Source organism: Manihot esculenta, chromosome 2, assembly GCF_001659605.2.
Source record: "Manihot esculenta cultivar AM560-2 chromosome 2, M.esculenta_v8, whole genome shotgun sequence".
In the NCBI taxonomy this organism is placed as follows: Eukaryota; Viridiplantae; Streptophyta; class Magnoliopsida; order Malpighiales; family Euphorbiaceae; genus Manihot; species Manihot esculenta.
In genome coordinates this window covers 13657513-13670811 of record NC_035162.2, presented here as the reverse complement: position 1 = coordinate 13670811, position 13299 = coordinate 13657513, and the positions used below count along the sequence as shown (strand labels likewise).

Here is a 13299-nt window from a genome sequence, read left to right as displayed (position 1 = left end):
TTTTTAATTTTTATTTTAATATTATATATATATTTTTTAAAATTAAAAATTTAATTAACGAATTTCTCTATAATATAAGGATTGCACAGTAATTTTGCTTTTTCTTTTTTTGGAAAGGACGATAGCATTTGACTGTGGAAATTGATTGGAATAACAGGGGCAGTTTCGTGGCAAAAAAGTCCAATCTTTGGTGCCTATAATCCTTCACCAAAACCATTCATCTTCATTTCCTTCTCTTCCCCCCCAACCCTCTCCTCCTTTCCAAGGAAAATTATTCGAGAAAATCCTGATCATCTACACATGGATAGAGAACAAGAAGAGATGCAATTTCTCGGAATCTTTGGCATCTACAAAGAATCCTACAAAATTATCTTCACATGGAGAAAAATCTTCAGCCAGATAACTCTTGCCTTGATTCTTCCTCTATCTTTCATCTTCCTAGCTCACATCCAGATTTCCGATCTCATCTTCTCCAATATCATCCATGACGAATTCCAATTAGATCAAACAAGGGTCGGCTCTGCAAGATACAATAAACTAAACGATCTCATCTCCTCGGAATGGACATATTTCTGGCTCTTCAAGATTGCATACTTCACTTTCTTTCTTATTTTCTCCCTTCTATCAACCGCAGCAGTTGTTTATACCGTCGCTTGTATTTACACCGGCCGAGATGTCACCTTCTCCAAGGTTATAAGCGTTGTCCCCAAGGTTTGGAAGAGGCTTATGATCACGTTTCTGTGTATTTTTGCTGCTATTTTTGCCTACAACGTAGTTGCCTTCCTGATCTTTATTGCATGGATAATCATGGTTTCCGACAGTAGTTTTGCGGTCGCGTCGTTATTTGTTTTCTTGATTTTATACTTCGTGGGTATAGTTTACATGAGCATAATATGGCAGTTGGCTAGTGTTGTGTCTGTGTTAGAGGAAGCTTGTGGGGTTAAGGCCATGGTGAAGAGCAGAGCTTTGATCAAAGGGAAGATTTGGGTTGCAGCAATTATATTTTTCAAACTCAATCTGTCTCTGTTCATAATTCAGATAGCATTTGAGAGGCTGGTGGTTCATGGGCAATCCTTAGGAATGGTTAATAGGGTTTCTTATGGGATCATCTGTTTCTTGTTGATGTTTAAGTTGTTTTTGTTTGGACTTGTTATTCAGACAGTGATTTACTTCGTCTGCAAATCTTATCACCATGAGAATATCGACAAATCTGCACTGTCTGATCACCTTGAAGTTTATCTGGGAGAATATGTTCCTTTGAAGGCTAAGGATATCCAGCTTGAACATTTTGAACTTTGAGCAAAGTTCACATATATAGCAATAATAAGCTTCTAATACCTTTTTTTTTGTTTTTTCTGTTTCCAGTATACTACTCCTGTAATAGTTTATTAATCTGCAGAAGGCAAAAATCAAATTGATCTGATGGGTGCCTTTGATTTTTCTTTTCCCTTCTGGAATTATCTTCTTCTTGTGGTTTAAATTTGTATGGAATTTTCCTGGAAAAGCATTGAATTTGGTGGGGTAGGTAGAGCTGACTTATTCCAGAAGAAATTAGAAACAAGCTTTTGTCATCTGAGGGGAATATTTCCAGGAAAATTTCATTAGTAGACTTAACCTGAAACTACAAAGCATATTTTATTAATTAAAATAGTAAACAAGTGCTCTGTTTTGTTTTTTTAGTGTGTATGCTCGATGCAAATTCAGATTAAACAGACTTAAATTAAATTAAGATAAGTTGCAAACTCTTATGACAGCAGGAATTCAGAAGACAACAATAAACTCAGCTGCTTTGGAAAGAAATCTTGAATGGCATTATCAAGACAAATACATAGAAGCAGAGCTAAGCAACTCCAAGGCATTAGTAATAGCCATAGGGCTCCACTATAGGTTACTTCAATCCAGAATAAAATCGAAATTTTTATTTTAAATAATGAAATAGAATTAAATATAAAGATAGAGATAAATTAAAATCTTTTAAAAAATAATTAAAAAAAAAAAACTAGAGTAACCTGCTGCACTCTTAAAAATCTGTATAACAACTAAACAGAACAGAGCACCCACTCCGTTGTGACCAACACCCGGGCAAGCTTTTCAAGCCCATTATTTAGAGGGTGTTTGCCTTAATTTATAAAAATCAGTTTAATATTAAATAATTATATATTTGATTAAAATGTTTAGATAATTTATTTTTTCAATTTCTAAATATTAATATTTTAATCTTTATCTAATTATACTAAGAATTAGTCATTCCATGGGAATGATTATAGAATTATATTAATAAATTATTATACAAATAATTATTTTTTTTACAATAAAAAATGTTGTATGTTAAGAAAAATGAATTTTTTTTATTCTAAATACAAAAAATAATATAAAAATTGAATCAAATTTTTAATTAAAAAAATATTTTAATTAACGCCTAATTTATGTAGTTTAGTGAATAAAATTTAATTTTTAATTTATATTAAATTTGTATTTTGGATATACTTTATTTAGCAATCTATGCTTCAAAAATAAGATATTTGAGTATAACTAATTAGGGTAAATATTTGAATTTTTTTTAAAATAAAAATTAAAAATTAGAGAAGTAAAATCTGAAATTGGGTTGAAAAATTTTTTTTTCTAAAAACATGTGAAAGTTTGATAAATAAGTTGCAACCCACTAATCAAATTGAATCAATTTAAAATTTTAATTTAATTTAATTTTTTTATTTAATTCAATTTTAATTTTTAAAAATTTGATTATTTCAATTTAATTTAATTTTGATCATTTGATAAAATTAAAAATATTTATTTTTTTAATAATTTTATATGAATGAATATATGCCTTTTAAGGTTTTTTTTTGAATATTTATTTTTTGTTATATTACTGAATGCTAAATAGGCAGTAAACATAATAGAAGTAAGTTCACCGGTTGAACCGTAATTCTTAAATTGATTTGAATATCTTCAAATTATAAATCTATTTCTGATTGTATTACGTATACATGATTTAAACTGTAGTTACCTTAAAGAAAAATTTAATTTTATTTGCACTCACATATTTAATTTGATATGTATATCTGAATGAATTTAAAAGATTTCAATTTTACTCTTTCAATTTATTAAATTTATTAAATTATTCAGTTATTTATTATTATTATTATTAATCAATATTAATAAATTTTTGGTGATGATTCAACAGCAACAGACTGACATCCCTAGCTATGTTCTTGGCGTCCGTGGAAATCCCATGCAGTCCTCTCCTAGCAAATCCAGCAGCGTAAAGTCCATTTTCTCCTCTCCAGTGATTTGGAAATTCTCCCCTGGGCATTCCATCTTCGTTAAAGAGATCTTCACCACCCTGACAAAAATCAATTTTATTTAATATTTTATCAAACAATTATTAAAAAAACAAAAAAGAAATTAACACTATACCTTAAGCCAATTTCTGACGGTGCTTTTGTAGCCAGTGGCAAAAACTATAGCATCAAACTGATCAATGGTTCCATTTTCAAACTTGATTTTGTTAGCTTTGATGCTTGTTATTGCAGGAAGAACATTGATCTCTCCTCTTTTAATCTTATCCATTGTCCCAACATCAATGGTCGGAGATTGACCCAATCTTGCTTTAATCTGAAACGGACCTTCTGTTGGCCTTTCAAGCCCGTAATTTGAAAGGTTTCCATACCTAAACTTGCTAAGAGTCACAACTATGGTGTCTACTAATTTGCAGGGAAGATACTCCAACATGAACATCCCCAGAAACACCATCTCCTTTGTCAGAATATGGACCTGCATGAACATAATAATAAGAATATTATTTTGTACGCACAAGTGTTCCTATTAAATATTTAATATATTGATGAGTATCGAATTTCAATCTCATTTAAAATAAATATATTATTTTATACGCACCGGATCAATTTATTAGAACGAAAATTATTTTTAATAAATATTTAATATATCGATGAGTATCGAATTTAATCTATTTAAAAGAGTATCAAATTATTATTCCAATACTTATTAATAGTTTGATAGAAAACGGTATTATTAATTATTAATAAAAAGTTTGAAAAAAGAGTACCGGGCTGCGAGAAACAATGAAAGTATGAGCATCATAATTTGATAGATCAAAAGCGATTTCCATTCCAGAATTTCCAGAACCCACGACCAAAACTTCTTTGCCTTTAAACCTTTTACCATTAACAAACTGGCTTGAATGAATGAACTCTCCAGAAAAGCTATCAAGCCCAGGAAAATTAGGGATAAAGCCTTGGCTATTTTCACCGGTAGCAACCACTAGAAACTTGGCTAGGAAAACTTCATGCACGTCCAGTTCAAGATTTTTAGCTGGAACACACCAGTTTCCACCTTCCTTATCATCAAAATAAGCAGACTCAACGTTCCTACGGAATCGAGGTTCAATCTTAAAGTGAGAAACATAGTCGTTTAAGTAGCTAATGAAATCACTTCTGGGGATGAATGTCGGATACTCAGATGGGTAGGGCATGTGAGGAAGCTCGCAATATCTCTTAGCGAGGTGCAATTTCAGGCGATCATAAGCCCTATTCCTCCACAAAGACGCATAACAATCCTCTCTTTCTAAGACAATGTTGGGGATTGAAAGAAGATTTAAGCAAGCAGATGTTGCGAGACCAGAAGGGCCTGCACCAATTATCAATACTGTCACGGTCTCCATTCGTAAAACTAAACACACAACACACTGAAAACTTATATTCTTCTTTAGAGAAAACACTTGTGATTTTTCTAGGTTTATGGAACTGTGATTTGGGAGTTGTGAGGTTTTGCGTTATAAAAAAAGATTAAGATTACAACCCAGATCTTTATTTCCAGTTTTATTAGAGACTGATTAATTGCATTCATATCAAGCAATAGGAATAGGAATGCAAACGGTAGGATATCAGCGAAAATTAAATTACCCGAATCTGAATTCATTTATATTAGTAATATCCAAATTCGTTTAATCTTATATATTTTAATTAATAATTTATATAAAAAATATTTTTCATTAATAATTTTCATTTAAAAAATTTAATATTTCTATAAAGAATATTTTTTTTGAATCAACTCTATAAAGAATATTTAAATTTGAATTTTTAAATAAAAATATATAAAAAAATTTATAAATATTATTATAAAATATATTTTTTATATTAAATTAATTATTTATATAAACGGGTTCGGATCGTGATTACCCTATACATAAAATCCGAATTCGATCTGAATTCGCAACGGATATTATTTTTAAAATTCAAACTCATCCTAAACGTAATTATAACTATCTAAATCCGTTCTATTAAGGTTTGGTCGGATCGAGTACCCAAAAATACTCGATCCGTTGCTATCCCTATCAAGAAAATGTTGTGTGTGGTTACAATTAATTGCAGTGAGGTTCATCCCATCAAAAATCTCTTACATAGGAAATATTGTGTGTGATTAGATTTTCTTGTATCAATAAATAAAAAGAAAACCTAAAATTTTGATCACAAGATATAATTCATACAAAATTTTAAATTTGTACTGTAATTGATAAGGGAGAAATGGGTATAATTAAAAAATAAAACCTAAAATTTTTGCTTTTTTTAATATTTAGATTATATGATTTCTTATTTATCACATAGCAATGAAAAGATTTCTTGCCTTGTTTATACCAAAATATGAGGCCAATTTTCATTCTCAACAAACAAATTGAAGGAGAAATTAAAGTAAAAAATAATTTTTTTTGGTACCAAATCTGCAGGGCAGTATGATATTTTTGATATTTTGAATGTTTCTAAGTCTGAAATCCAAAAACCATTGGCATCTAAATGAATTTCATGGATGCTAAGGATACATGTAGCCACATTCCATTCATCTAGGATATAAAAATTTTGAAAAATGGAAATTAATTTTCTACAGTAATTTTTTTTATTTTATTTTATAAGATCCAGTGTATTTAGTAAAATTGATACACGATAATTCATTAATTCAAATATATTAATTCTCTACAATATCTTATAGATTTGTATTATTTAAATATATTAATTAATGTAATCTACTGGATTTTATGAATATAAATGGAAAAATAATATTCAAAGGATGATGCACAGTTTTTCCAATAATAATAAAAATATGCATTGTATAATGCTAATGAAAATAGTAAAATTATAATTATTAGTGGTCTTATTTTTTTGAAAATTTATTAATTTTTTTTATTTTAAAATCACTCAATTAAAATATTTATATATTTTGTAAGATTAAATTTTTTAATTTTTTTATAAAAAAATATTAATTAATTTATTTTAATTTTAATTATAAAAATTAAAAATATAAATATTTAAAATTATAAAAATTAAATAATTCATATTTAAAAATTCAATAGCTTGATAATAATTTATTCAATTGATAAGAAGTTGACTGATAATTAAGATGTTAGATATTTTTGGATATTCAATTTAAAAAAGTTTTAATAAAATGAATGTGGATATTTATAAGGATTTAAAATAAATTTAAATTTAAAAAATAATATTCAATTGAGAAGAAGTTGACTGATAATTAAGATGTAAGATATTTTTGAATATTCAATTTGAAAAAATTTTAATAAAATCAATGTGGATATTTATAAGGATTTAAAATAAATTTAAATTAAAAAATAATATTCGATCGAATTCAGATTTTGTTTACAGTTATTTACTATTTGAATAAGTTAGTATAAATAATTAGTTTAATATAAAAATATTTATAAAAAATTTTATATATTTTTATTTAAAATTAAAATTAAAATTTGTTTAAAAAATATTAAAATTTTTAAATAAAATTATTAATAAATTTAATTTTAAATATAGTATTTTTAAAATTTTTACAAAGACTGCCTAGTATCAGCGTAGCATCCGAATTATCCTCTTAATAATAGTCTTGCAGGCAAGGAGAAGTAGAAATAATAAGAAATACAGGAGGCAAAGCGGCAGCAGCAGCAAACGCAAGAATTAATCGCTTCCCGTAGCCGTAAAAGTACAGATTCCTCCGCCGCTACTTCCACCCTTTACCCTTTTTACCGATTTTCTTTTTGATTGTTCTCCTGATCAACAATCTGACGGACTCCGCTTCTCTCCTCTCCCTCGAGCCTGCCTCCCCCCGAGGGGATGCCGATTCTGAGGCTTCCCAACTTACATTACAACCAGCAGCTTCACAACTGCCGGCACCGGCACCGGCACCTCCACCTCCACCGTCAATATCAGCCGAACCAGCAGTGTTGCCTCAGTCGCAATCATTATCATCGCTCTCGGACGCTATGATTTCGAATAGGGATCCTAATGCTCTTTTCAGCGGCGGCGGTATTAGGTTCCAAAATTCTATGCTTTTTCTCATGATCAAATTCACTCTTGATTAATTTTTATGGCTACTCTTTTTATTTCAGTAGTTACTACTGTTGTCTACTCTTGTTTGTCTCGGTTTTTTTAGGCGCTTAGTTTCGTCATATGAGCTGTGTTAGGATATTCAAATTGTTGACTTCGCTGGACTGAATTGCTTTACGGTTGAATCTATGATAATTTATGAAAATTTTTGCTTTTTATGGGGATAGCAGGTGTAGCATAGATGTTGATTCTTCAGATTCACGAGATAAGTAGTTGTTGGGTGTTTTTCTAGTGGCCGTTCTTTGTCCTACACACCAATTTATTATCAAAAAAAGATTGACGTGCAACTTTGATTTGACGTGCAACTTTGATTTGACGTGCAACTTTGATTCACTTTAAGTTATTTCCTTGTTCCTTTTAATATTTCTATTAGGTGACTAGCAGGTTACAAGCTAGTTAGCTAATTCTGTTATTGCCGGTCTACAAATTTCTAGTAATTGTTGAAAATATAATTGTTAATGTTGGATAATGTTTGAAATTTACTTTTAGGTAAGCTAGTTGAAGACGAATCAGGAATCGAGAGAGTTGAACTCCAAAAAGTTGGAGGCTATGTTTGGTTCAAATAAATTCCAGATTCTATATTTTTTTTTTGAACTTTGAAAAAAGTTTTAACTATCAAAACTAAATTCCATTAAAAGAAGGGGGATTTCAAATGAAATTCACAAAATTGAGACTTTTTTATATTGAAATATCTCTGTCTTCTCTCTCTCTCTCTCACAAACACACACTCTCCTACCCCTCTCGTGCTGTTTTCACTACATTCTCTCTTCTTCCCTCCCTTCCACTCCCGCTTCTCTCCCTTGCCTCCCTTCCATCCCCCCCCCCCCCTCTCTCCTCCCTTTCTCTCCCACACACAACAACTAAAATATACTTATTGAAATCAAATATTAACCATAATTTGTACATATTGAAATTAAATATTAACTATGCTTTGCGCGTAATTAAAATAAGCTTATTCCTTGCCAAAGGAACTTATTATATTAAGAAGATTTAAAAATAAGAATAACTTAATTCTAAATTATATAGTATTTAATAAGAATAAACATTGTAGATGATATTTTAACAATTAAGGATTCTTTTTTGTTATAAAGGATATTTTGGTGTATAAGGATATATGAAATCCAATTATAAAATTATACCAAATACAAATTATATGTAGAATTCAATGGGATTTTGCATTTTGTACCAAACAAAACATGCCAAATGAATTTCAACTACAATTCATTCTAAATGAATTCCTCATTTTTGGTTGAACTAATGGGATGTGAACGTAAAGGTGCAGGATGGACTTAACCCCTTCTAGTTGATCCTATGGAAAGTAACATCATATTGGCAAGAAGCATTCTGAAATGTTGTGTCTTATTATTTTCTCTCTTAAGTCTTAACCTATTTGGGCATTTTTCAAATTTAGGGCACTATTGGAGTCCAATGCATAGATTGTTCTTACTTTCATCCAAGCTTGGTTGTATCTATAACTTCCAGCTAACTCTTGATTTACTGATTTTAACCAGAAAGGTGGAGGATTTTCAATAAGGTAGTTGGGTTAATTCTTATGAGAGTCACTTGAGATGCTCATGTCAATGGATTGAGGAATTTATCCTAAGGTTTAACATTTGTGGATTGTGGCTTTTGGGGCTATGCATTTTTCAAGGAATTGTTGAGAAAGATGGTTATGTGGAAAAAACAATAACTCATAATCCCTGAAATGAGAGTGCATATATGGAAGGTGGACGTGCATGTAACCTTTATGGCAGGATCAGTGCAAATGGTTTGACAATGTTTGACATAGACATGTGGATGAGCTACTGATATAAATGGAGCCTATTCAATTAATAGGGGAGAGAAAGAGAAACTTAGAGGTATTCCAAAACTAGTGTGGTATGCAGCCCTAGAGTTAAATGAAGGAAAATATTCAATAATAGAGCTTAACTAGTTTGGTACTAAGACCTAATTGAGTTTGTTTGGTACTAAGACTTAGTTGAATTTAGTTGAAAATGTTTTTGATAGTTAATTAGTGATAAATCAATTTGCATTCCCATTTTGTTCTAAAACCAAAAGAACTTTACCTTGGGGTTTATCATGAATCTAGAAATTGCTGCAAGTTATATTGTTGCCTAATTTTTTTAAAAATTCTTTTAGCTTTCTCTCTGGAGGCCAGAATGCAAAATTCAGTTATGGATATTCAAGTTTTAAGGGCAAAAGGGCTTCTATGGAGGATTTCTATGAGACCAGGATATCTGAAGTCGAAGGTGAAATGGTTGCCTTCTTTGGTGTTTTTGATGGTATGGCCCTTGTTTTCATTGCTAAATTAGCACAGTATTGTCTTTGCACTGTTTGCTAATCTGGGTCCTTTTCATGTAAACTATCTTGCTTTCCATTTTTATGTTTCCCAAATATATCTTTCTATGTGTCCCTTTAGTTGTATCCTCAATTCCTTTACAATGTACAGCATGAGTTTTAGCTGTAATGAAATGATACTGCTTTGGACTTGAGCTTTTCAAGGGGCCACTCCTTCAATAATGGGAGGCGGCACCCTTTTCATAATGACACTTATTGCCATCTCCTTTGTTGTTAATAATTGGCAAGTACCTATTATATTTCTAACTTAAGTGCTCTAATGGATATATTGGCTTATTTAAGGTCATGGAGGTGCTAGAACTGCTGAATATCTGAAAAACAACCTTTTTAGGAATTTGAGTACCCATCCGGACTTTATTAAAGACACAAAAACAGCTATTGGTATGAAGTTTTGTTACTACTCCCATCTTCTTGATATGGAATACCTGTTTTCTTTTGTCCTATTTTTCATAGGAACAAGTGCTTAATTGCAGTTGAAGCATTTAGGCAAACGGATGCTGATTACCTCAATGAAGAAAAAGGCCAGCAAAGAGATGCTGGGTCAACTGCATCAACTGCTGTGCTCTTAGGGAATCAGCTCCTTGTTGCAAATGTTGGTGATTCTAGAGTGGTAGCCAGTAGAGCTGGTTCAGGTTGCCTTTCTTCTCTTTTTTGTGGTCATTTTTTAAAAAAAAAAATTACTTTAATGGTAATGTGCTCTAATCATTGTTCTTTAGTAATTCTAAATGAAAAGGGAGAATGGTAATATTTAATATAATAATCTCGCAATCTCATATTTATATTTAATTAAATGTTACTCAATGAAATTTATCAGATATTTTTCTTAATTATGGCTTGTTTTATTGTTTTCTTTTTGGTAGCTATTCCATTGTCTATTGATCACAAACCAGATAGATCTGATGAGCGCCAAAGGATTGAAGATGCTGGAGGTTTTATCATATGGGCAGGTGAAATTGAATCTTCCTGGGATATATGTGTTTGACAGTGTATTTTTGTTTTCTTTTATTATTTTTATTATTATGAGAATCAATCCTACCACTTCTGGTCTGGGACTGCATACATTGCATTTCTCATCCAGAATGAATATAATATTACTGGCTGTATGTAATATTTATTGAGAATTTGTTGTTATGCCACTCAAGATATGTAATTTGACAAGTCAGTTTGTGGCTAAGGTTTTTAACTAAGATAAGTGAACTTAACTGACTATTCATCTGTATGTTCCGTTGTGTTCTTAAACTGTGAATTCTCATTTTACTACATGCACATTTTGGTTTTGAGCTCAAAAAGTTTTTCGTACTTTCGGATTCCACTCAAAGATGTTTTTGTCGCTTTTTTCTTGGGCCGTTTATGGAGTACATTTATTCTTGAGGAAGGAAACATTGGACCTTTTCATAGTGTTTAGATGAAGGAAAACTATTCAAATGGTTAATATTATTTTGTTTAACATTATGAAGTCATAATGGCATTTCTACTCTGGCTAACTGTTTTACTTGTGAACATAAATGGTTAATATTATTTTGTTTAACATTATGAAGTCATAATGGCATTTCTATTCTGGCTAACTGTTTTACTTGTGAACATAATTTCATATGCTAAATGTTTGATCGTGTACTGAGTTTACGACTTTCTGAATGTATTTGTCTAATGTACTTGGAAATTGATAGGAACATGGCGGGTTGGTGGTGTTCTTGCTGTTTCTCGTGCATTTGGTGACAAATTACTTAAGCCTTATGTTGTTGCTGAGCCAGAAATTCAGGTAATTTATGATGTTTTAGGTTCACAGAGTGGTGTTTCAATATATGGGCATTGTTTGGCCCAATTAATGAAATCCTGGACTGGCATATGTAAATCCCTGGGATGAATTATCAGGCAAACTCTTCGGTGAATATTAAAACTAGTGGCCAATATTTGGGGTTGGGCCCCTAGGGGGAAGGGGTTGTTTGGTCGCATATGTGCGCCAATGTTTTATCGTTGTCATTTAATTGTGTTGTGGAACTAGGGAGATAACCTTCATTTTATCATCATTTCATGCCTTTCCTTTTGCGTATTTGTGTTCTAAGGGGTACTGGCTTCTCATTCCCACTAAGGAAAGTCAGTTCACTTGGTGTTTTTACTGCCTCACCTAGTATTAATAAAGAGTGTTGCATTGTTACTGAAAATTGTTTCCCTTCCAATGGTTAGGAAGAAGAAATTGATGGTGTTGATTTTATAATTATTGCAAGCGATGGGCTGTGGAATGTCTTGTCAAATGCGGTCAGTGTTGTCTACTGTTTTAAAATATCTTAACTTTTTGTTTGAATGATTTGATTTTCTTTTAAAAAAATGCAGAATTTTGTATCTTTCCCTTCCAAATTAGTGATATTTTGTTATTAATTTCGTGCTAAAGTTGAAAAGTATTACTGCCCAACTATTGTATGTAGTGTTACTAATTTCATACACACATCAACAGACTTTGGTATAACATTTCTTGAATTAGGGTTGTGCATTGTAACAGTTAGATAGTGTGCTGTGTCGAAAGGTTTATTTGCTTCTCTAAACATGCCACATATCGCTAAGATTCAAGTAGCATATGTGAAATTCGTGAATTCAGGGAGTCAGATGCATAATTTAGTATTTAAACCATTGTTGCACTTACCAAAATATAAAATCAGATGGTTTGGAAACAATTGTTGCATAGTTAGTTACGTGCTAGTTATATCTGCTTCCAGGATGCAGTTGCTTTAGTGCAGGACATAACAGATGCAGAAGCAGCATCAAGAAAACTAATACAAGAAGCTTATGCAAGGGGAAGCTCTGATAACATTACTTGCATTGTAGTTCGATTCGACAATTCATGAGCGAGCAAATTAATGTAATGATTTATCTACGCTGTCATCCTTGTATCAAAGATTAAACGCTTCTGTAATTGGCATATGTTGCATCATGCAGATTTTAAGATATCATCATCCCAAGCCATAATGGAAGAAGTCTCCAGTGGTGCCGTTGGATAGACTGTGATAGGTGTTACATTTGCAGACTAACAGCTGAATTTCCAAGTTTGGTGTAGATCCATCTATGTGTTTGTTTATGGTTGGCTTCATTTTACCTTGATGTAAAAGATTGTGTTGTTCTTGTGGCCTCCATTCATCAAGAGATTAGCCATGTCGGGGACTGTCGAACTTGACTGGTCTTTCAGAAACAAAAACATGGTAAATTACAGATTATACATTTTGTATGACTTGCAGTTTAATCTTAGCCCAGATATATATATATGTATAGTTTTTAAATCTTGTTAAATGTTTGAGAGTGATTATGGATGCTGTAGTTAATGGAACCCATACTTCACCTTGTCATTAGAAATTTAAAATAAACAAATAAATGGCATTCACGTAATAAGTTATTAATAATATTAATAATAACATATTATGGGGAATTTACACAATAATTTTAATCCTACATAAATTTAATAATATAAAAAAATATGAAATCTAACATTAAGTGATATTTCCGATTGTAACTAATCAATATTTTAATTAAAAGATAAATAATATATAAGCATATA

General features: G+C 30.9%; 3 protein-coding genes across 4 annotated transcripts; 2 read left to right on the top strand and 1 right to left on the bottom strand.

The window, feature by feature from the left end:
* The first annotated feature begins 206 nt into the window (after nucleotides 1-206).
* On the top strand, nucleotides 207-1421 carry LOC110610059. Its single transcript, XM_021749930.2, has one exon. The coding sequence runs from the start codon at nucleotides 301-303 to the stop codon at nucleotides 1297-1299; it is 999 nt and encodes a 332-aa protein (XP_021605622.1). The 5' UTR covers nucleotides 207-300; the 3' UTR covers nucleotides 1300-1421.
* Nucleotides 1422-3145: 1724 nt separating this feature from the next.
* LOC110608837 (probable indole-3-pyruvate monooxygenase YUCCA11) lies at nucleotides 3146-4681 on the bottom strand. The gene is made up of 3 exons (XM_021748125.1): nucleotides 4067-4681; nucleotides 3418-3774; nucleotides 3146-3343 (listed from the first exon to the last, which is right to left on the bottom strand). The coding sequence occupies exons 1-3, from the start codon at nucleotides 4679-4681 to the stop codon at nucleotides 3146-3148; spliced, it is 1170 nt and encodes a 389-aa protein (XP_021603817.1).
* A 2214-nt stretch (nucleotides 4682-6895) lies between these two features.
* LOC110609418 (probable protein phosphatase 2C 11) lies at nucleotides 6896-12987 on the top strand. 2 transcript variants are annotated; one of them, XM_021748978.2, is made up of 9 exons: nucleotides 6899-7323; nucleotides 9537-9679; nucleotides 10038-10136; nucleotides 10229-10387; nucleotides 10616-10702; nucleotides 11423-11514; nucleotides 11940-12011; nucleotides 12467-12609; nucleotides 12687-12987. In XM_021748978.2, the coding sequence occupies exons 1-8, from the start codon at nucleotides 7274-7276 to the stop codon at nucleotides 12593-12595; spliced, it is 831 nt and encodes a 276-aa protein (XP_021604670.1). In that variant the 5' UTR covers nucleotides 6899-7273; the 3' UTR covers nucleotides 12596-12609; nucleotides 12687-12987. The 2 variants fall into 2 exon arrangements, with proteins under 2 accessions (XP_021604671.1, XP_021604670.1); XM_021748979.2 differs by lacking the exon at nucleotides 11940-12011 and having other exon boundaries at nucleotides 6896-7323.
* The last annotated feature ends 312 nt before the right edge of the window (nucleotides 12988-13299 follow it).

What these genes read in the sequence shown, in the direction of transcription:
- LOC110610059 (XM_021749930.2), top strand. Translation starts at nt 301, where the DNA reads ATGGATAGAGAACAAGAAGAGATGCAATTTCTCGGAATCTTTGGCATC.
- LOC110608837 (XM_021748125.1), bottom strand. Translation starts at nt 4,681, where the DNA reads ATGGAGACCGTGACAGTATTGATAATTGGTGCAGGCCCTTCTGGTCTC. An exon ending in TCATTGTTTCTCGCAGCCCG is followed by an intron (nt 3,775 to 4,066) that starts GTACTCTTTTTT and finishes ATGTTCATGCAG; the next exon opens with GTCCATATTCTGACAAAGGA. An exon ending in CCGTCAGAAATTGGCTTAAG is followed by an intron (nt 3,344 to 3,417) that starts GTATAGTGTTAA and finishes GATTTTTGTCAG; the next exon opens with GGTGGTGAAGATCTCTTTAA.
- LOC110609418 (XM_021748978.2), top strand. Translation starts at nt 7,274, where the DNA reads ATGATTTCGAATAGGGATCCTAATGCTCTTTTCAGCGGCGGCGGTATT. An exon ending in AGCCAGTAGAGCTGGTTCAG is followed by an intron (nt 10,388 to 10,615) that starts GTTGCCTTTCTT and finishes TCTTTTTGGTAG; the next exon opens with CTATTCCATTGTCTATTGAT. An exon ending in TTGCTGAGCCAGAAATTCAG is followed by an intron (nt 11,515 to 11,939) that starts GTAATTTATGAT and finishes TCCAATGGTTAG; the next exon opens with GAAGAAGAAATTGATGGTGT.